At 36.6% G+C, this 21,645-nt stretch overlaps 1 protein-coding gene across 3 annotated transcripts in view; it reads right to left on the bottom strand.

Moving 5' to 3' along the window:
- Positions 1-21,645, bottom strand: part of THEMIS (thymocyte selection associated) — a 189,224-nt gene that overhangs the window by 94,030 nt on the left and 73,549 nt on the right. For all 3 annotated transcript variants that reach the window (XM_032339576.1, XM_032339577.1, XM_032339578.1), the window contains exon 3: positions 6,345-6,803. In XM_032339576.1, the coding sequence (XP_032195467.1) occupies positions 6,345-6,803 (459 nt within the window). The remainder of the gene's footprint in view (positions 1-6,344; positions 6,804-21,645) is intronic.

Genomic DNA, 21,645 nt, shown 5'->3' with positions numbered 1-21,645 from the left:
TCATAGGCACATTAAGAAAAGCATCACTAATAAAAATTGAACCTGTTATACAAATATAAACAATACAACTTTGGTGCCCTGAAGTGAATGTTCTTTCTCCTTAGCTATTAAATTCATAAATATGTTATCATAATAAATCATATCTGAATATGGTGAGGCAGAAAACTTTTCTTGTTACCTAAATAGGAACTTTGTACTATGCAGTATGTGCGCATACAAAAACAGATATTTTAGTTGCTTCATTAATTCATGTATTCGATTTTTTTAAAGATTTTTATTTATTTGACAGAGAAAGAGAGATCACAAGTAGGCAGAGAGAAAGAGGGAAGCAGGCTCCCTGCTGAGCCCAGAGCTCCATGCAGGGTTTGATCCTAGGACCCCAAGATCATGATCTGGGCTGAAGGCAGAGGCCTTAACCCACTGAGCCACCCAGGCGCCCCTCATGTATTCAATTTATTCAATATTGAACATTTACTTATCTCATGCATTGAGAATATAAAAATAAATATGTAAGAAACTCACTCTGATATGCTAATAAATTACTGAAAATTATCTTTTAATAAAAATATTGTTTATAAATTGTACTTCTCTTTTAACAAAATTAGCAACCAGTTCTCTCAAGATTATTGTAGGTCCAGGAAAGGTTTTGGGCTGGGACTAGTTTAAGTAAGTCGTGAGTTTATAGGTGAAATATGTGTCTTTCCAACCCCTCTTTTTTTTTTTTTTAAGATTTTTAATTTATTTGCTTGACGGAGAGAGACACAGTGAAAGAGGGAACACAAGCAGGTAGAGTGGGAGAGGGGAAGCAGGCTTCTTGTCCTGCAGAGAGCCCGATGTGGGGCTCGATCATAGGACCCCAGGACCATGACCCCAGCCGAAGGCAGACGCCTAACGACGGAGCCACCCACGCACCCCCCCAACCCTTTTTTCTCTCAAATTTAGCATAAGGGCAAAAAGAAGAAAGAGAAAGAAAAAAAGAGAATAAGATTCAGTAAATCTAAAAGACATCTACAACCCTTACCTGGAATGAAGGTAGAGCACAAATGGCAGAAGGGTCAAAAATATGGCAGAAAAGAAAAAGGAAAGCCTATGTTCCTAAGAAGCCGTAGTACAATGGAAAACTTGTCCCATGAGATTTCAAAAAGGCTCATAAATTGGAGACATAAGGCTCCTATGACCTGTGAATGAGAATCTAGGGGGCAAAGGGGCTATCTGAATGTCTGAAGCGTGGTTAACTCCAGGTCTCCAACTTTATTCTGGGGAAGACAAATGGTCATGCCTATGACCTCTGTCTTTGCAGGAAGCAGTTGATGCAGAGTCACAGAATCTGGAAGCTAGGCACAGGCAATCAGGGAAGTAACAGGGGGACTGAGAGCAAAGGAGTTAAGTCTAACCCTATGGGGAAATGGTGAAACCCTCAGCAACTTCCCCACTCCGCTACAGAAGTTTCAGAAGGCCCACAAGGTATCAGAAAGATTCTTCTCTGATGAAACTGAGCAAGTCCTAGAGGAAAGGCTTAGAGCCTGAACTTAGCGAATGCTCTGAGGACAAAAGCTGGCAAAATGAAACCTAAAATTCAGAAACAAAGGGCTATTATGTAAACATGCCTCACTTGTAAATTTAAAAAAAAAAATAGTGTCCCACATATAAATATGAACAAATGGCCAATAAGCACCAGGCATTGAGAAAAAGAGTTAATAAGTGACACAGAGCAAAACTTCTTTTTTTCCTTTTAGGGGGAGGGAGAGAGAGAATCTTAAGTGGGCTCTATGCCAAGCATGGACCCTGACTCAAGGCTCTGACGACGCTGAGATCATGACCTGAGCTGAAATTTAAGAGTGGGACACTTAACCCACTGAGCCATCCAGACGTCCCAAACAGGCAGATAAAATGCCAGGAACAAAGCAAACTTTAAGAAACTGTAAAATTGTCTCAGAGAGATAAGATATTATATTCTTAAAACAAGAACACAGTAACATTTAAAAAATGATGTAAGAAATAACTCTTAGAAATTAAAAATATGATAGCTGAAATTAAAAATCCATTAAAACAGTTGGAAATGTAGTTAAGAAATTTTCCCTGAAGGTAAACCAAAGACAAGAAAGATGTAAAATAGGGAAGAAAATAGTCCTAGATCAGAATGGGAACTTCAACAAAAGATCAGAAGTTACAGAAAGAGAAAAGAGAAAAAAAAAAGTTGAAAGGACACTATCAAAGAAATTATCTAAGAAATGAAATATCTGAGTTTCCAGACTAAAAACTGCCATAACAGTGAAAGAACAGGACCACCCAGATGGTTTTAAAGGGAAGTCCCAAGACAACCCTATCATGGATTAAATGTTTTCATCCCTCAGTATAAACATATTGAAACCCTACTCCCCCAACCCCTACCCCGCCCCCAGGAAAAAAGAAAAAGAAACCCTACTCCCCAGTGCGATGGTATTAAGAGGTGGGGTCTTTGGGAGGTGACTAGAATTTGATGAAGTTGCTAGGGTGGAGTCTTCATGAAGGGGATGAGTGTTCTTCAAATCCTATATAAAGTCAATGCCTTGAAAAATTGCACTACCTTTACCTTATTTGGAAATTCAAATGTAAATACAAAAACGCAGAAACAAAATATTTAAAGCAGTTGCCTCAAAGTAGCAGAACGTGGGGAAAATTTGGGAATGGTCAAGGGATCACTTTGTTATAAATCCTTTTACCACTATTTGACTTTTTTGACTTTGATAAATATTGAGATTATTTTTTAAAATAAAATGAAAGAAAGAAGTCATCTCAGGAGGGCACCTGGGTAACTCAGTGGGTTAAGCCTCTGCCTTCGGCTCAGATCGTGATCTCAAAGTCCTGGGATCGAGCCCCACATTGGGGCTCTCTGCTCGGCGGGGAGCCTGCTCCCCCCCCCCCCACCCGTCTGCCTCTCTGCCTACTTATGATCTCTCTCTGTCAAATAAACAAATAAAATCTTAAAAAAAATTAAGAAGTCATCTCAGAATACTAAACAACCAATGTTTTTTTGTTGTGGTTTTTTTGGTTTTTGTGGGGGGTTTTGCTATTTATTTATCACATATTATTCAAAATTCAGATACTGCTTTTCTGATACCACCTTTCTGTTTGTGTGATTCCAACCTTCAGTTTATAAATGAGTTGCTATGTCATATATCTAAGCAAAAACTGTACCCTTAAATTTTGGAAGGCAGTGACGTTTTTACCTAAAACGAAATGCAGCTTTTTCGATTCTTGAAATTTTCATCAGGAGAAAAGTAATTATCAATCTGTACATCAAAACATAAGACGATTAAGAAGTTTTAACAAGCAAGATTTCTGATTTTTAGTGACAACTTTAAATAGATGAGTCAGTTTTTCATTTGTAAATATTATGTATTCCATTTGCCACATTAACATGAATTTTATCTTCCAATGAAAGACACAAACAGATCTTACTATGACTTACATGAGACTAGTAGTTAAAGGTCCTGGGTGGTTATTTATATCTATTTTCCAAAGAGACAGAATGTCTTACAAATCATGAAATGTATAGTGAGAGTCAAGAGGGACTTCAGGCCTATAATGGGAATTATGACCAAGAGTTTCCAGGAACTAATATTTCATGTAAACATGCCCTGCTACTTTTTTATGATGCCTAAATTTTCACATCAATAACATATTAAACACCTAACACCAGGAGTAGAATATGTTATATTCCTTCTTTTCTTTATTTACTTACTATGTTCTCTTTTCAGCAAATCAATATTTCAAAGCTTCCCATAGTTCTCAGTCTTTTTCATCTTGCTTTTACCCCTAAGGTTTCTCTAAAATTTTCTATCCCTGCCTCAGACCTATTCTTTTTCTTGTCACTTGAGAAAGGGAGGACTTGAGACAAGAGGGTTTTCAAATATGTCTGAACTCCAGGCCATCGGAAAGTAACTTAGCAAGCAATATGCTGTTGACTTCAAGGCAAGTTTGAATCTTTAATATAAGATAGAATAATGTAAAACAAGACCACAATTGATTTTTAAAAAAATAGTCTACATTTTATATTTAGAAGAAAAATGCCTACAACAGTAATTTTTAAAATTGGATTTTTTGTGTTGGGACACCTGTCCTCTATTTCCAGAGAATATTCTGTAGTCAGTACACATGCAAAGCAGTACCATAACAGCATCTGTCCTGAAATTGCTATACAAAAAGAACTAATGTCTAAAATAACCCCTAAAAAAGTAAAGATCCAAAAGAAATCAAAATTTGATTTAAATACCATTAAAGAATGGAAATTAGACTAAAATATTTTGAAAAGGATGCTAGCTTAACCAAAGGCCTTCTTCTGGGGCCTTGGTTAGCATGAAACCATACCTAAGTCCATCTAAACAGTTGTGTTAATATGTCCTGTTCATTTGTCAATGTTTATATTTAGTAAACTGTATCACCATCCAACTAGTAGATCAAGTCAGCAGCCTACGGATCAGGTTGACTTCTTTCCTCCTTCCAACAGACCTCCAAATCTTGTTGGTTGTACTTCTTAAATACCAATTAGGAACAAGTGTCCTGCTGATATCACTATTGTGCTAACCCCTCAATACCCTGCCATACACCTAATGGCCTCCTTATATTCCTCTGTCCTGTCCCTTCCACTGAAACCCTTTATTAATTTGCCCTTTGGATCCCTTAACATGTATGTCAAGACTCTCCATGACTGATTCCACTACCCAGTTGCATGTTTTGATATTTGTCTCAACCTATCCTCTCTTTTCTCACACCAGCTATACTGAAGCTCCAATATCTTGCTTACTTGCTCTCCTAGAAATTGCTATTACTTCCTTCAATGTTGTCTCCTCTTTCTTTGCCTCCTACTCATCTTCCAGGTCTTAGTTTAAATGCCTTTTCCTCAGAGAAGGCTTTGTTGATCTCTAATCTAAATTCATAAAATGCAATAGCTACCTTATTCACATGCTTAGGTTCTGAGTTGGCCTACATTTGCAGCTGTTTGATAGGAGATGCCAATGGTTTTTAAAAATTAACAAATTTTAAAATGAGAAAATGTTATATACATTTTTTATGAAAAGTGAGGAAAACTCAATTATCAATTTCAATTACACATCTTGGGACAGCTAACAAAACATTAATGTGAGGTCTAAAATTTGCTGTGACATCCATTTTTTGTCATATTAAAAAATGATCATGCTGTGGCCTCAATTTTTTGCAGTATTAAAATATAATCACTACTTGAATGGAATTCCTTCCTTGTACCTTTAATTCAGATGAATTAATTAATTTCTGGCTAAATCACTTACATGTAACAAAATTTAACATGTAGTTCTAAAACGACCCAAAGATTCACAACAGTTTTTTCATATTTATGTAAGTGACCAACAACCAACAATATTTATAGGAGCAGAGATAATTAGAATTTGAGATATCCAAGGAATAACCTTTGACTAAACATTTTTACATACTGCTTTTTTTCCCTCAAGTGTTATACACAATACCTTAATACAATCTTATTCCATTCTTAAAACTATTCTAAGAGGTAGGCAAAAGAGATATCATCATCCCCTCTGCAAAGTCACAGTTTAAATGGCTCACTCGAAGTCATCAACTATTAAATTACTGACCCAGAGTCAGAATCCAGGACTTCTGACTACCTACAGAACTCTTTGCTCCATGGTTGCCCACTTAGTGCCATGATCTTGAAAATTCAAAGTATTAATTCCTTTGGGGTTACAATGATCTCTCTAGCTATTCCTATTTTTAAATACAAATAATCCTATAAATATTATATATTAAAATACACTTATGTGTGAATTAATTTGTCACATCATTTTCCCTTGAGCCAGAGGGACTCTTAGCTAGTAAGATTTATGACCAGTGGTGGGTAGCTGGGGGGGGAGGGGGGAAGCTATTACAAAAATAGCAGTAAGGGACATATTAAGGAAACTTTGCATCCTTATCACTTTGCTGACCACCTTCATACAAGAAAGGCTCTTTCTAGCCAAATACACTCTATCTTTAAAAGTAGCTCTTTTCTGACCATGTTTAACTGGCAGTGAAAGAAATGAATTAGTAGTTTAACCTGTCTGCACCTGTCAGTTACTGTATTTACATTTTGATAGCACCACACAATTTACTATATATATATATATATATATATATATATATATATATATATATATTCAATTTGACCTTTGCATGAAATACACGGTTTGCTTATTTACAGATGAGAATCTAACTCTCAGCGGTCTTACAGGACAAGTTGGGGACAGGGTCACATTCTTCAAACTAAAGCCTTCCTCCTTTCCAAACCCCACAGTGCTCACCCTCATAGAGCATCATTCTCAGTGGATACTTACATTTCATCACACCTTGAATCTCATAAACAGGCTTGAGAACCAGAGCACCATAAAAACCTTTAGGGAATGGATTTGTTAAGTCCCACTTATTTGAAAAACCAGTAAGCTTCACAGTTCGTGTTCTGTTCTTTGGGATCTTCCATTCAACAATCTCCTTTAGGGTATAAATATGTTCATCTTCACACTCATAGAATTCTCCTTCTTGTGACAAAGGCAAAGTAAATGAGTGATTCTGCTGATTCCTTACCACTCCACAGTTGACCATGACTTCTCCACTGATCTCTTCAACTGAGTTGAGCATGATTTGCTCACCATGTTTTACAATGAGATTGTCTAGCTTTAGATCCTTCTGATGATAGAAGCAAGGATGCCCTAGTCTACTTGATCCAATGTGAATGGTCCTTGTTATTTCTTCCATAGTAAGGTATGGAGTTTTATCAGCCACAATCTTAAAAAGACCTAAGAACAAAAGAATTATGTAAATTAAAGAGAGTTCTTACAATGAAAGTTCTCATAAGAAATCCACAGTGAGAGAGTTATAAAACAAGTACAATGTAGCTCTTAAAAAGTAATGTATTTGTTTTAGTCCTGATTTTTTCAGGTCAAATTGTAATGTATTATTTGTAGGTTACTGGGTCATTGGATCCAGGCAGCACCAATGGAAACGAGGGGAAAATACCTTGAAATAGAAAAGTCCTGTTCTTGGAAGTACTGACTGACTGTATCCCAATGACCTGTGTAATCTTCAGCAAGACATTTAATCTCTTAAAATCACATTTTCTATTTTCAATGTTTAAATTGAGAGGACTGGATTAGATCATCGTTTCCCTAAGTATATTTTCTCGACATACAAAAACTAAAAGATATTCCAGAAGAAAACTGTTTCATGGTCAAATTAACAATCACAGAGTTATATACTTGGAAGGAGACCGTGGTGATGATTATACAACCTTGTGAATGTACTTAATGACATTGAATTGTACATTTTTAAAAGTAAATTTTATGTTATATGTATTTACCTACATATTTCCAATTAAATACTTCTCAGAAACTCTAGATGCCTTGCAACTCCTAAGAAGAGAATATAACATGTAGGATTTTGAAAATTTAGTTGTAAACTCTTGGGGAATCATCCATTAATAAATGATAATATACCATGATATATTGGTGCTCCATGTAACTCTCCTTTAAAAAATGTCAGTTTAGGCAGCTGCCCTTGATTGAATACTCTTGGGGGTATATCATTCCTTTCATTGCTTCTCTAACTTTGCCATAGTTTCACTATTGGAAATTTTTTCTTCTAATACTATTGGGATAATCACTGATACAGTGTTAATTTTTACTGTTTAAGATATAGCTTTTGAGGCTTGCATGTTTAATTCTCCTCTTTCAATTATGTTTATTTTATGGGCACATCTGCTTTGTAGCATTTTCAGAAATGACTTTATTGAAGAGGTTTTAATAAATTCCAGAGAAAATAAGAACAAAGAAGAAAAGTAGGTAATTGCTCTCTTAACACAAAAGTAAATGAATGACAGTATTATATACTAGCAAGAATTAAGAAGATAGATTATCTTGCTAGATACTCATTAGACAATGAGACAATCTTACTAGAATTCAATATAGCTTGAAAAATCATTTATTAGTTTACTCAACAAATATATTCCAATTAAATTCATCTACATATTAAATCATTATTAACAGATTATATTGTCTCATGTCTATTATGGGTTACTACACAAATGATCAGTTATTTTTGTAGCTAATCTTTGCCGAAACAAAAAAAGGATTTGGGTTATTTTTAGACATAAACATCCTGAAAAAGTCCAGTGATGCAATCCTGGCAAAAAGTAAGGTAGTATATGCAATATGTCCTGAAAAGCTTTAGAAATTTGACTAGGGTTCACTCACTGTATGGTGTGTTTGAAGACAGTGAAGCAAAGAAATATTTACTTTGAGGGAGCTTCTTATTTTATTAGATCTTGTATCAGGGAAAATCCAATAAGAGAATATTCTTGAACTCTGCTAATAAATGAATTTGTGTGTATGTGTGCATGTGCATACCTATGTTTTATCTCATTTGTCTGTATGTGAAGATTTGTTTCTAAGAGCCTACACTCATTATCAGGGTATATAAAATTGATCAGTTTTTGTGAAATGTTTTTTTATAAAAGCTACCTAGAATCTCATAAATGGTAGAGACACATAGTTTTATTCTTTTTCTAGATATATTGATGACATAAGTCATAGAAGAATTAATTCAGCATCTTCTTTCTTGTGGAATTGTGTTCACCTAAGGTAATAACAGACCTAAATTTTACAAAGCAGAAAAACCTGAAATCCTAAGGGCCACCATTTATTTCAAGTTAATCAAATACTTCAGAGCTGTCTTGTTGGATGTCTCTATTGCAAGAAAAATCTATCTATGAACCTGTGTGTTTTTCCTTAGAAGATGATTAAGTATACAGTTTAACATACTAAGTGGTCGACATAGGACAATATCTTTGATTAACTTATTTCTTCTTCTACTATTGCCACCAATCCAGAGTTTATCCTTCTAAACAGCCATTTGATACTATACAAACTAAGGCATGTTCATATATATATATATATATATATATATATATATATATATATATGTGTGTGTGTGTGTGTGTGTGTGCGTGTGTGTGTGTATACACACACACATATATACACACACACACACACACATATGATACAGTATTGAAACTTCAATTTCACAATAAACTAAAGTACCATAAGCTTGATCAGCTTTATATTTCATCAATTTTTCCTCCATCTTTTCACGAAGAGTACAGTAGTTTTACACTGGAGAAAATATAATTTACTGTTCATCCCCCCTCCCCCAAAACACAATTCAGGAGCTGAGGCATCATAGGGTGATTATAAAATAAGGCAATATGTAACCTTCATAAAGTAAACTACAAAGCAGAAAGAAAATATATTGCAATTTCCAAATTTGATTATCACCTATTAAAATGGATATTATTACTTTTAAAGTAGGAGAAATTCATAAAGAACATGCATTTGAGAAACAAAAGTTATAAGGAAATGCAATTAATTGATCTATTGAAAATTAACTGATGAGTGAATTTAGTCTTTATGATCTTATCTCTGAATCTTAAGTTTTTGAAAACATTATAATTTTAACGAATTCTTAATGATCTGCCAATTTAATAGTAGTAACAACTGAAATTTGGATGGAAATTCACAAGATTGAAAATTTTTTTCATGCATCATTTATCCTGACAATGATCTTTTAAGGACAATATAACAAATGTTATCACTGAAGGATCTAAAAATGGTCACGATTTTCATTGCCATGGCTCTAGGATCTAAAATCAGACCTTTGGCATCCAAGTTTTATGTTCTTGCCACCATACTAGGCTGTCTCCCCATCCTGCACATAACTCACAAGGACATTGCTCAGGAAAACATGTTTGTTCTCGTTCACAAGATATGTATATGGATCTCATTACCCGTTCTCCCTTTGCATTTATCAGCCTTTCCAGAGCCTCCAGTGTAAGAACAAGAGTAATTTCCTGATTCATTGTGCATAATTTACGCTCATCAGATTTTTTTCTACCTTTTTTAAAATCTCATCAATTCCCACCCAAATAGGGAGTAATTTTAAAAATTAAAATTTCTAACTGTATATCACATTATTTTAAAATTATTTTTATTCTTAAACAATTTTTTTAAGAAGACTTCCTGTCCAATGTGGGGCTTGAACTTATGACTCAGAGATCAAGAGCTACATGCTCCACCAACTGAGCCAGCCAAGCACCCCGACAATATTCTTTAAAATATAAAACATAAGATCATCATGAAGATTTTACAATCATTTTCATAGGCTAATATCTAGCCTGCCTTGCTTTCCTAGTTCCAACCAAAAATATTCCCTCCATCTCTGAGATAAGGAATCTTAGAGTGAACTTTGCCTACTAATTCTCTGAAAGTAATAGCCCAACACAGGGTAAATAATCAGTCTGTTTTGTAAAAGCTTGGATGTGTCCTAGTTGTTAATTGCTACATCCCCAATTCCAAATCCTATGGTTCCCTCTTCCTGGGAATATCCAAGAGATAAAAAGTAACATTCAGTAACAGTCATAAATCTTTTTCCCATTCACACAAAAACACTATTTATTTTGTTAAAGTTAAGCTCGATGATCTGTTGAGAGGTAAGTGGTAAGAGTCAAGTATGAAATACGTACACATTTTTCACATTGGATGACAGGATAAAAGCCATAGGCAATACCCCTAACTGAAATCTCACTATTCATAGAACATAATACAACTGTGCTATGACAGAGGAGAGGAATCAGGCAACACCTAAGAATGCCAAGGACAAAATAGTAGCACCAGATTGTTGTTGTATACAGTAATATACCTATGTTATGTACAAAGTTACATGCATTGACTCACTGGAATCCTTGAGTCCCCACTAACCAGATGTTTAAGAGGTAGAAAAGGGAATTCACAGGACAGTGGTGTTTATATGTGCTTAGCTGAAAGGATAAAAAGCAATATATATGGCCACACGTGAGAAAGGCCTCAAAGGACCTCAAAAGACTGCATACAGACGTGTAAATTTTATTATTCACATTTTACACATACATCATCAAAATGATCACAATACTGTAATTGAGGAGAAAGAAAGGTAACCAAAGAAGTGAAAGACCTATACTCTGAAAATTATCAAATGCTGATAAAAGAAATTCAAGATGATGCAGAAAAGAAGGAAAGATGTTCCATGCTCATGGGTTGGAAGAACAATTATTGTTAAAATGTCTATACTACCCAAAGCAATCTACACATTTAATGCAATCCCTATCAAAATACCAATGTGCATTTATCACAGAACTAGAACAAACAATCCTAAAATTTGTATGGAACAATAAAAGACCTGAAATAGCCAAAGCAGTCTTGAAAAAGAAAAGCAAAACTGTAGGTATTACAATTCCAGACTTCAAGTTATATTACAAAGCAGTAATAATTAAAACAATATCATACTGGCATAAAAATAGATACATAGATCAATGAAACAAAACAGAAAACCCAGAAATAAAGTCCACAGTTATATGGTCAATTAATCTTCAATGAAAGAGGAATGAATATACAATGGGAAAAAGACAGTCTCTTCAACAAATGGTGTTAGGAAAACTGGACAGCCACATGAAGAAGAATGAAACTTGACCACTTTCTTTCACCATACACAAAAATAAACTCAAAATGGATTAAAGACTTAAAAGTGAGACTTGACACCGTAAAAACCCTTGACAAGTGTACAGGCAGTAACGTCTCTGACATTGGCTTTGCCAATGTTTGTCTAGCTATGTCTCCTGAAATAAAAGCAAAAATAAACTATTGGGATTACATCAATAGAAGAAGTTTCTGCACAGCAGAGGAAATAATCAACATACCTTAAAGGCAAACTACTGAATGAGAGAAAATATGTGCAAATGACATATCTGATAAAGGGTTAGTATCTAAAATACATTAAAAAAAAAAACTTAAACAACTCAACACCCAAAGTACAAATAATCCAGTTAAAAATAGGCAGAAGACATGAATTAACACTTCTCCAAAGAAAACATACAGATGGTCAAAACACACATGAAAAGATACTCAATATCACTCATCATCAGGGAAATGCAAATCAAAACTACAATAAGCTGTCACACTTGTCAGAATGGCTTAAATTAAAAACACAAGAAACAAACGTGTTGGGAGGATGTGGAGAAAGAGGAACTTTCTTTCATTGTTGATGGGAATGCAAACCGGTGCATCCACTGTGGAAGACAATATGGACATTCCTCAGAAATAAAAAAATGGAACTACCCTATGATCCAGGATACTGATACTGGGTATTCACCTCAAAAATACAAAAATACTCATTCAAAGGCATCCCTATGTTTACATGCATTTACATGCATCCCTATGTTTATAGCACTATTTACAATAGCCAAATTATGGAAGCAGCCCAAGTGTCCACTGATAGATGAGCAGATAAAGAAGGTGTGGTATGTGCATGTGTATGTGTTTGTGTGTGTGTGCGTGTACACACACACATATGTTATTCAGCCCTAAAAAAGTGAAATCTTGCCATTTGCAGCAACATGGATAGAGCTAGAGAGTATAAGGCTAAGCAAAATAAGTCATCCAGAGAAAGACAAATACCATACGATTTCATTTATATGTGGAATTTAAGAAACAAAACATATGAGTAAAGGAAAAAAGAGAGAAAGAGACAGATATCATAAAACAGACTCTAAACTATAGAGAACAAACTGATTGTTAGCAGAGGGGAGGTCAGTGGGGCAATGAGGAAAAAGGGTGATGGAGATTGAACAGTACACTTACTATTATTAAAAAAAACTAAAAAAAATGAAAAAACAAAAATTGGATTATTAAAATATGCAGCTTAGAATATGCTGGAAATGTATATGTATATTTATCAGAATTGCAGTATGAGGTAGCTACAAACAAAATACATATATCTCACAGATAAAAGGACATGAAAGTTTGAAAAGATGCCATAAAACCTCCATCTCTCCATGGCTCACAAGATACATAGTAGGTTTTTATGTCTCTAAAGTTCAAGGGCTTAATCACAGTTACACATTTCAATCTTCCATTATTATTATAAATTATAAACTGTTTGTCTAACCTTTCATTAGCTAACGAAGAGGGTTCCTTCCTTTTGGGTGCAGAAAATCTTTGAGCTTTTTAAATCAAGCAACATAAGAAAATGGACTTCACTGATATTTAAGATGTTGATTGGCACTAGTTTCATCTGTCCATGTGTCAGATGGGCAGGCACCTGGAGATGCAGGTGAGGCCGCTGAGAGAGGTGTGGGGACTACACAAAGTGGGGGGTTGACAGAGCTGCCTCACGGGCTCATGTACTTCCAGTGTGTGGCAGGTCATGCGGCCATATTTAAGTAGGTTTTCAGAATACATTATCATAGTTTTTAAATAAAGCAATTCAGACAAAATTGATAAATGCCTTTAAGCATTACCTGCAAAGAACCCATGTATTGAAAATAAAACCAATATAAACACAGGTGAGCAACAAAGAAATGAAAGAGTTGATTGACATTTCTACTCTCACTCAAAACTTTTCTTCAGCCATATTATGAGGTAAAACAAGGATACGCTAGTCTAATGATACATAAAAAGTGGCTGAAACTTCTTTAACATCTCAAAGTTATCAAAAAGCAGGTTCATTTCCACGATCATCAGAAAGAAATTTGCCTTTAAGTTGGAGGTAAAGATAAGTCAAAGATGCACACACAATTTTGAATAAATACATAGATATTTGAGATGCATGTTCAAAAATTTCTAATTAACTAAGCTATATGAAGAAGAAGATTTGGAGATAAATCAAACCACTACACATTTGATTATGTGTCTTCCTCTCTGCCAATGATGCAAAGTGCATCTCACTTATTTTTGTGGGTGTGTGCTTCCGCTTCTTTAAAAATTGTAACTGTACTCTCTCCTGCAATCAAATTCTTAACATCCTTGTTATTTTAAATGTATCTAAATAGATTTCCCATTTCTCATGCCTCCTGTGGCTTTTCTATCACTTTGTCATGTTTTCAAGACATTTTTTAGGTCAGCATATCCTACAAACACTACCTTTTTCGAGACTACCCCAAATCCAACATTTCCATGAGAAGCTCTAGGTCAAGCATCTTTGATCAACTTCAAACTGAGATGGGGTGCATGAAATATCTTATCAAAGCAAAAAATCATAATCCTTGATCAAAGTATTGAGATATATAATAATAATAATAATAATAATAATAATAATAATGATGTCCAAATTGTGAGAAAGTGCTCCAGATTTCTCAGAATCAATTATGGGATTATTAAACATCTTCAACAAATGAATGACTCCAAAAATCTTCATAGAATAAGACAGAAGAGTCTTGATAGAACAGCAGAAACAAGAAATGTTAAGGAAAATTAAAGTTCATGATAAGAAAATTTGGCCTAATAATTTACTGAGTCTTTGGGAAGGCAGGAGTCATATCAAAGATGGCAACTGCATCTGTTAAATGTTAGAGGAGATTAAGTGAGACTGTAGAATTCCTGTATTTGAACGTCTTTACATTTACAATGGGATCAGAATTGTCTATAATAGCTATTAGCTATTAATAGTTCTTTTACCTGGAGATAGAAAGAATAAATCATAAAAGCTTTCGATTCATCTTTACCTTTTTACCTTTTTTTTTTTTTTGCTTTTCTTTCAAATTTTATTTACTTAATATATTAACCATAACACTATATTTCAGAAAAACACCAAGCAAACAAACAAACAAGCAAAAATGTTCTTAGATTTTCCTGCAACCTACTCTTTTTTTTTTTAAATTAATTTTTTATTTTTTATAAACATATATTTTTATCCCCAGGGGTACAGGTCTGTGAATCACCAGGTTTACACACTTCACAGCACTCACCAAAGCACATACCCTCCCCAATGTCCATAATCCCACCCCCTTCTCCCAAACCCCCTCCCCCAGCAACCCTCAGTTTGTTTTGTGAGATTAAGAGTCACTTATGGTTTGTCTCCCTCCCAATCCCATCTTGTTTCATTTATTCTTCTCCTACCCACTTAAGCCCCCATGTTGCATCACCACTTCCTCATATCAGGGAGAACATATGACAGTTGTCTTTCTCTGCTTGACTTATTTCGCTAAGCATGATACGCTCTAGTTCCATCCATGTTGTCGCAAATGGCAAGATTTCATTTCTTTTGATGGCTGCATAGTATTCCATTGTGTATATATACCACATCTTCTTGATCCATTCATCTGTTGCTGGACACCTAGGTTCTTTCCATAGTTTGGCTATTGTGGACATTGCTGCTATAAACATTCGGGTGCATGTGCCCCTTTGGATCACTACGTTTGTATCCTTAGGGTTAATACCCAATAGTGCAATTGCTGGGTCATAGGGCAGTTCTATTTTCAACATTTTGAGGAACCTCCATGCTGTTTTCCAGAGTGGCTGCACAAGCTTGCATTCCCACCAACAGTGTAGGAGGGTTCCTCTTTCTCCACATCCTCGCCAGCATCTGTCATTTCCTGACTTGATGATTTTAGCCATTCTGATTGGTGTGAGGTGATATCTCATTGTGGTTTTGATTTGTATTTCCCTGATGCCGAGTGATATGGAACACTTTTTCATGTGTCTGTTGGCCATCTGGATGTCTTCTTTGCAGAAATGTCTGTTCATGTCCTCTGCCCATTTCTTGATTGGATTATTTGTTCTTTGGGTGTTGAGTTTGCTAAGTTCTTTATAGATTCTGGACAGTAGTCCTTTATCTGATATGTCGTTTGCAAATATCTTCTCCCATTCTGTCAGTTGTCTTTTGATTTTGTTAACTGTTTCCTTTGCTGTGCAAAAGCTTTTGATCTTGATGAAATCCCAATAGTTCATTTTTGCCCTCGCTTCCCTTGCCTTTTGCGTTGTTCCTAGGAAGATGTTGCTGCGGCAGAGGTCAAAGAGGTTGCTGCCTCTGTTCTCCTCAAGGATTTTGATGGATTCCTTTCGCACATTGAGGTCCTTCATCCATTTTGAGTCTATTTTTGTGTGTGGTGTAAGGAAATGGTCCAATTTCATTTTTCTGCATGTGGCTGTCCAATTTTCCCAGCACCATTTATTGAAGAGGCTGTCTTTTTTCCATTGGACATTCTTTCCTGCTTTGTCGAAGATTAGTTGACCATAGAGTTGAGGGTCTATTTCTGGGCTCTCTATTCTGTTCCATTGATCTATGTGTCTGTTTTTGTGCCAGTACCATGCTGTCTTGATGACGACAGCTTTGTAATAGAGCTTGAAGTCCGGAATTGTGATGCCACCAACGTTGGCTTTCTTTTTCAATATCCCTTTGGCTATTCGAGGTCTTTTCTGGTTCCATATAAATTTTAGCATTATTTGTTCCATTTCTTTGAAAAAGATGGATGGTACTTTGATAGAAATTGCATTAAATGTGTAGATTGCTTTAGGTAGCATAGACATTTTCACAATATTTATTCTTCCAATCCAGGAGCATGGAACATTTTTCCATTTCTTTGTGTCTTCCTCAATTTCTTTCATGAGTACTTTATAGTTTTCTGAGTATAGATTCGGTGCCTCTTTGTTTAGGTTTATTCCTAGGTATCTTTTGGTTTTGGGTGCAATTGTAAATGGGATTGACTCCTTAATTTCTCTTTCTTCTGTCTTGCTGTTGGTGTAGAGAAATGCAACTGATTTCTGTGCATTGATTTTATATCCTGACACTTTACTGAATTCCTGTATAAGTTCTAGCAGTTTTGGAGTGGAGTCTTTTGGGTTTTTCACATATAGTATCATATCATCTGCGAAGAGTGATAATTTGACTTCTTCTTTGCCGATTTGGATGCCTTTAATTTCCTTTTGTTGTCTGATTGCTGAGGCTAGGACCTCTAGTACTATGTTGAATAGCAGTGGTGATAATGGACATCCCTGCCGTGTTCCTGACCTTAGCGGAAAAAGCTTTCAGTTTTTCTCCATTGAGAATGATATTTGCGGTGGGTTTTTCATAGATGGCTTTGATGATATTGAGGTATGTGCCCTCTATCCCTACACTTTGAAGAGTTTTGATCAGGAAGGGATGCTGTACTTTGTCAAATGCTTTTTCAGCATCTATTGAGAGTATCATATGGTTCTTGTTCTTTCTTTTATTGATGTGTTGTATCACATTGACTGATTTGCGGATGTTGAACCAACCTTGCAGCCCTGGAATAAATCCCACTTGGTCGTGGTGAATAATCTTTTTAATGTACTGTTGAATCCTATTGGCTAGTATTTTGTTGAGTATTTTCGCATCTGTGTTCATCAAGGATATCGGTCTATAGCTCTCTTTTTTGGTGGGATCCTTGTCTGGTTTGGGGATCAAGGTGATGCTGGCCTCATAAAATGAGTTTGGAAGTTTTCCTTCCATTTCTATTTTTTGGAACAGTTTCAGGAGAATAGGAATTAGTTCTTCTTTAAATGTTTGGTAGAACTCCCCCGGGAAGCCGTCTGGCCCTGGGCTTTTGTTTGTTTGGAGATTTTTAATGACTATTTCAATCTCCTTACTGGTTATGGGTCTGTTCAGGCTTTCTATTTCTTCCTGGTTCAGTTGTGGTAGTTTATATGTTTCTAGGAATGCATCCATTTCTTCCAGATTGTCAAATTTATTGGCATAGAGTTGCTCATAGTATGTTCTTATAATAGTTTGTATTTCTTTGGTGTTAGTTGTGATCTCTCCTCTTTCATTCATGATTTTATTTATTTGGGTCCTTTCTCTTTTCTTTTTGATAAGTCGGGCCAGGGGTTTATCAATTTTATTAATTCTTTCAAAGAACCATCTCCTAGTTTGGTTGATTTGTTCTATTGTTTTTTTGGTTTCTATTTCATTGATTTCTGCTCTGATCTTTATGATTTCTCTTCTCCTGCTGGGCTTAGGGTTTCTTTCTTGTTCTTTCTCCAGCTCCTTTAGGTGTAGGGTTAGGTTGTGTACCTGAGACCTTTCTTGTTTCTTGAGAAAGGCTTGTACCGCTATATATTTTCCTCTCAGGACTGCCTTTGTTGTGTCCCACAGATTTTGAACCGTTGTATTTTCATTATCATTTGTTTCCATGATTTTTTTCAATTCTTCTTTAATTTCCCGGTTGACCCATTCATTCTTTAGAAGGATGCTGTTTAGTCTCCATGTATTTGGGTTCTTTCCAAACTTCCTTTTGTGGTTGAGTTCTAGCTTTAGAGCATTGTGGTCTGAAAATATGCAGGGAATGATCCCAATCTTTTGATACCGGTTGAGTCCTGATTTAGGACCGAGGATGTGATCTATTCTGGAGAATGTTCCATGTGCACTAGAGAAGAATGTGTATTCTGTTGCTTTGGGATGAAATATTCTGAATATATCTGTGATGTCCTGCTGGTCCAGTGTGTCGTTTAAGGCCTTTATTTCCTTGCTGATCTTTTGCTTGGATGATCTGTCCATTTCAGTGAGGGGAGTGTTAAAGTCCCCTACTATTATTGTATTATTGTTGATGTGTTTCTTTGATTTTGTTATTAATTGGTTTATATAGTTGGCTGCTCCCACGTTGGGGGCATAGATATTTAAAATTGTTAGATCTTCTTGTTGGACAGACCCTTTGAGTATGATATAGTGTCCTTCCTCATCTCTTATTATAGTCTTTGGCTTAAAATCTAATTGATCTGATATAAGGATTGCCACTCCTGCTTTCTTCTGATGTCCATTAGCATGGTAAATTCTTTTCCACCCCCTCACTTTAAATCTGGAGGTGTCTTCGGGCTTAAAATGAGTTTCTTGGAGGCAACATATAGATGGGTTTTGTTTTTTTATCCATTCTGATACCCTGTGTCTTTTGACAGGGGCATTTAGCCCATTAACATTCAGGGTAACTATTGAGAGATATGAATCTAGTGCCATTGTATTGCCTGTAAGGTGACTGTTACTGTATATGGTCTCTGTTCCTTTCTGATCTACCACTTGTAGGCTCTCTCTTTGCTTAGAGGACCCCTTCAATATTTCCTGTAGAGCTGGTTTGGTATTTGCAAATTCTTTCAGTTTTTGTTTGTCCTGGAAGCTTTTAATCTCTCCTTCTATTTTCAATGATAGCCTAGCTGGATATAGTATTCTTGGCTGCATGTTTTTCTCGTTTAGTGCTCTGAAAATATCATGCCAGCTCTTTCTGGCCTGCCAGGTCTCTGTGGATAAGTCAGCTGCCAATCTAATATTTTTACCATTGTATGTTACAGACTTCTTTTCCCGGGCTGCTTTCAGGATTTTCTCTTTGTCACTGAGACTTGTAAATTTTACTATTAGGTGACGGGGTGTGGGCCTATTCTTATTGATTTTGAGGAGCGTTCTCTGAACCTCCTGAATTTTGATGCTCGTTCCCTTTGCCATATTGGGGAAATTCTCCCCAATAATTCTCTCCAGTATACCTTCTGCTCCCCTCTCTCTTTCTTCTTCTTCTGGAATCCCAATTATTCTAATGTTGTTTCGTCTTATGGTGTCACTTATCTCTCGAATTCTCCCCTCGTGGTCCAGTAGCTGTTTGTCCCTCTTTTGCTCAGCTTCTTTATTCTCTGTCATTTGGTCTTCTATATCACTAATTCTTTCTTCTGCCTCATTTATCCTAGCAGTGAGAGCCTCCATTTTTGATTGCACCTCATTAATAGCTTTTTTGATTTCAACCTGGTTAGAGTTTAGTTCTTTTATTTCTCCAGAAAGGGCTTTTATATCTCTCGAGAGGGTTTCTCTAATATTTTCCATGCCTTTTTCGAGCCCGGCTAGAACCTTGAGAATTGTCATTCTGAACTCTAGATCTGACATATTACCAATGTCTGTATTGATTAGGTCCCTAGCCTTCGGTACTGCCTCTTGTTCTTTTTTTTGTGTTGAATTTTTCCGTCTTGTCATTTTGTCCAGATAAGAGTATATGAAGGGGCAAGTAAAATACTAAAAAGGTGGCAACAACCCCAGGAAAAAATGCTTTAACCAAATTAGAAGAGATCCAAAATCGTGAGGGGGGAGAAAGGGGATAAAAAGAGGTTCAAAAAGGAAGAAAGAAAAAAAAAGAAAAAAGAAAAAAAAAAGAAAAGAATTAAAAAAAAAGAAAACACCTAAAAAAAATGTAAAAAAGAAAATATATATATATTAGATAAACTAGTAAAAAATCGTTAAAAAAGAAAAAGGTAACAGTTAAAAAAAAAAAATTTTACCCGAAGGCGAGAAAAAAAAAACAAAAAATGAAAAAGAAAAAAAAATTAAATTAACTGCAAGACTAAAAAAAAATCACAGGGAAAAAGCCATGAGTTCCGTGCTTGGCTTTCTCCTTTTCTGGAATTCTGCTGCTCTCCTTGGTATTGAAACCGCACTCCTTGGTAGGTGAACTTGGTCTCGGCTGGATTTCTTGTTGATCTTCTGGGGGAGGGGCCTGTTGTAGTGATTCTCAAGTGTCTTTGCCCCAGGCGGAATTACACCGCCCTTACCCGGGGCGGGGTGAGTAATCCGCTCGGGTTTGCTTTCAGGAGCTTTTGTTCCCTGAGCGCTTTCCGTAGAGTTCCGGAGGACGGGAATACAAATGGCGGCCTCTTTGTCTCCGGCCCGGAGGAGCCGAGAGCCCAGGGCCGCACTCCTCAGTGCGCCCTCAGAAAACAGCGCCCAGTTACTCCCGTCTGCCTGACCCCCGGCCGCGCTCCGAGCTCACCAAGCCTGCGACCAGTTCAAGGTAACACCGAGCTGTAAGCTTACTGTCAGCTCTGTCTCTGTAGCCGGCTTTCCCGTTCCAATACCCGCAAGCTCTGCAACACTCAGACACCCCCGATCCTTCTGTGACCCTGCGGGACCTGAGGCCACGCTGAACCCGCGTGGTCTTCGCCCCGGTTTAGCCTCTGGAGCAATGTCCCTCAGCGGAACAGACTTTTAAAAGTCCTGATTTTGTGCGCGGTTGCTCCGCCGCTTGCCTGGAGCCGGCCCCTCCCCCCGGGGTCTATCTTCCCGTCGCTTTGGATTCATTTCTCCGCCGGTCCTACCTTTCAGAAAGTGGTTGTTTTTCTGTTTCCAGAATTGCTGTTCTTCTTCTCTTCGATCTGCCGATGGATTTTCAGGTGTTTGCAATCTTTAGATAAGCTATCTAGCTGATCTCCGGCTAGCTGAAGCAGTCTCAGCCTGCTACTTCTCCGCCATCTTGACTCCTCCCCCACCTTTTTACCTTTTTGGTTCAAACTTTGCATTAAAAAAAAAGAAGAAGAAGAAGAAAGAGGAGCGCCTGGGTGGCTCAGTGGGTTAAAGCCTCTGCCTTCAGCTCAGGTCATGATCCCAGCGTCCTGGGATCCAGCCCCGCATCGGGCTCTCTACTCTGCGGAGAGCCTGCTTCCTCCTCTCTCTGCCTGCCTCCCTGCCTGCTTGTGATCTCTGTCTGTCAAATAAATCAATAAAAATCTTTAAAAAAAATAAATAAAACCCTCAGTTTGGGGGCACCTGAGTGGCTCAGTGGGTTAAGCCTCTGCCTTTGGCTGAGGTCCTGATCAGGGTCCTGGGATCAAGCCCCACATCGGGCTCTCTGCTCAGCGGGGAGCCTGCTTTCCCCCACCCCCCTGCCTGTTTCTCTGCCTACTTGTGATCCTTCTCTGTCAAATAAATAAATAAAATCTTTGAAAAAGAAAAAAGAAAAAGCAAACAAACAAAAATGTCTTTTTCCCATTAACACTTAAACTCCCTGAAAGGAGTGAC

The sequence above is a fragment of the Mustela erminea genome, chromosome 4 (assembly GCF_009829155.1).
Source record: "Mustela erminea isolate mMusErm1 chromosome 4, mMusErm1.Pri, whole genome shotgun sequence".
Classification (NCBI taxonomy): Eukaryota; Metazoa; Chordata; class Mammalia; order Carnivora; family Mustelidae; genus Mustela; species Mustela erminea.
The sequence above is the reverse complement of the archived record's forward strand: the minus strand, read 5'-3'. Positions and strand labels throughout refer to the sequence as shown.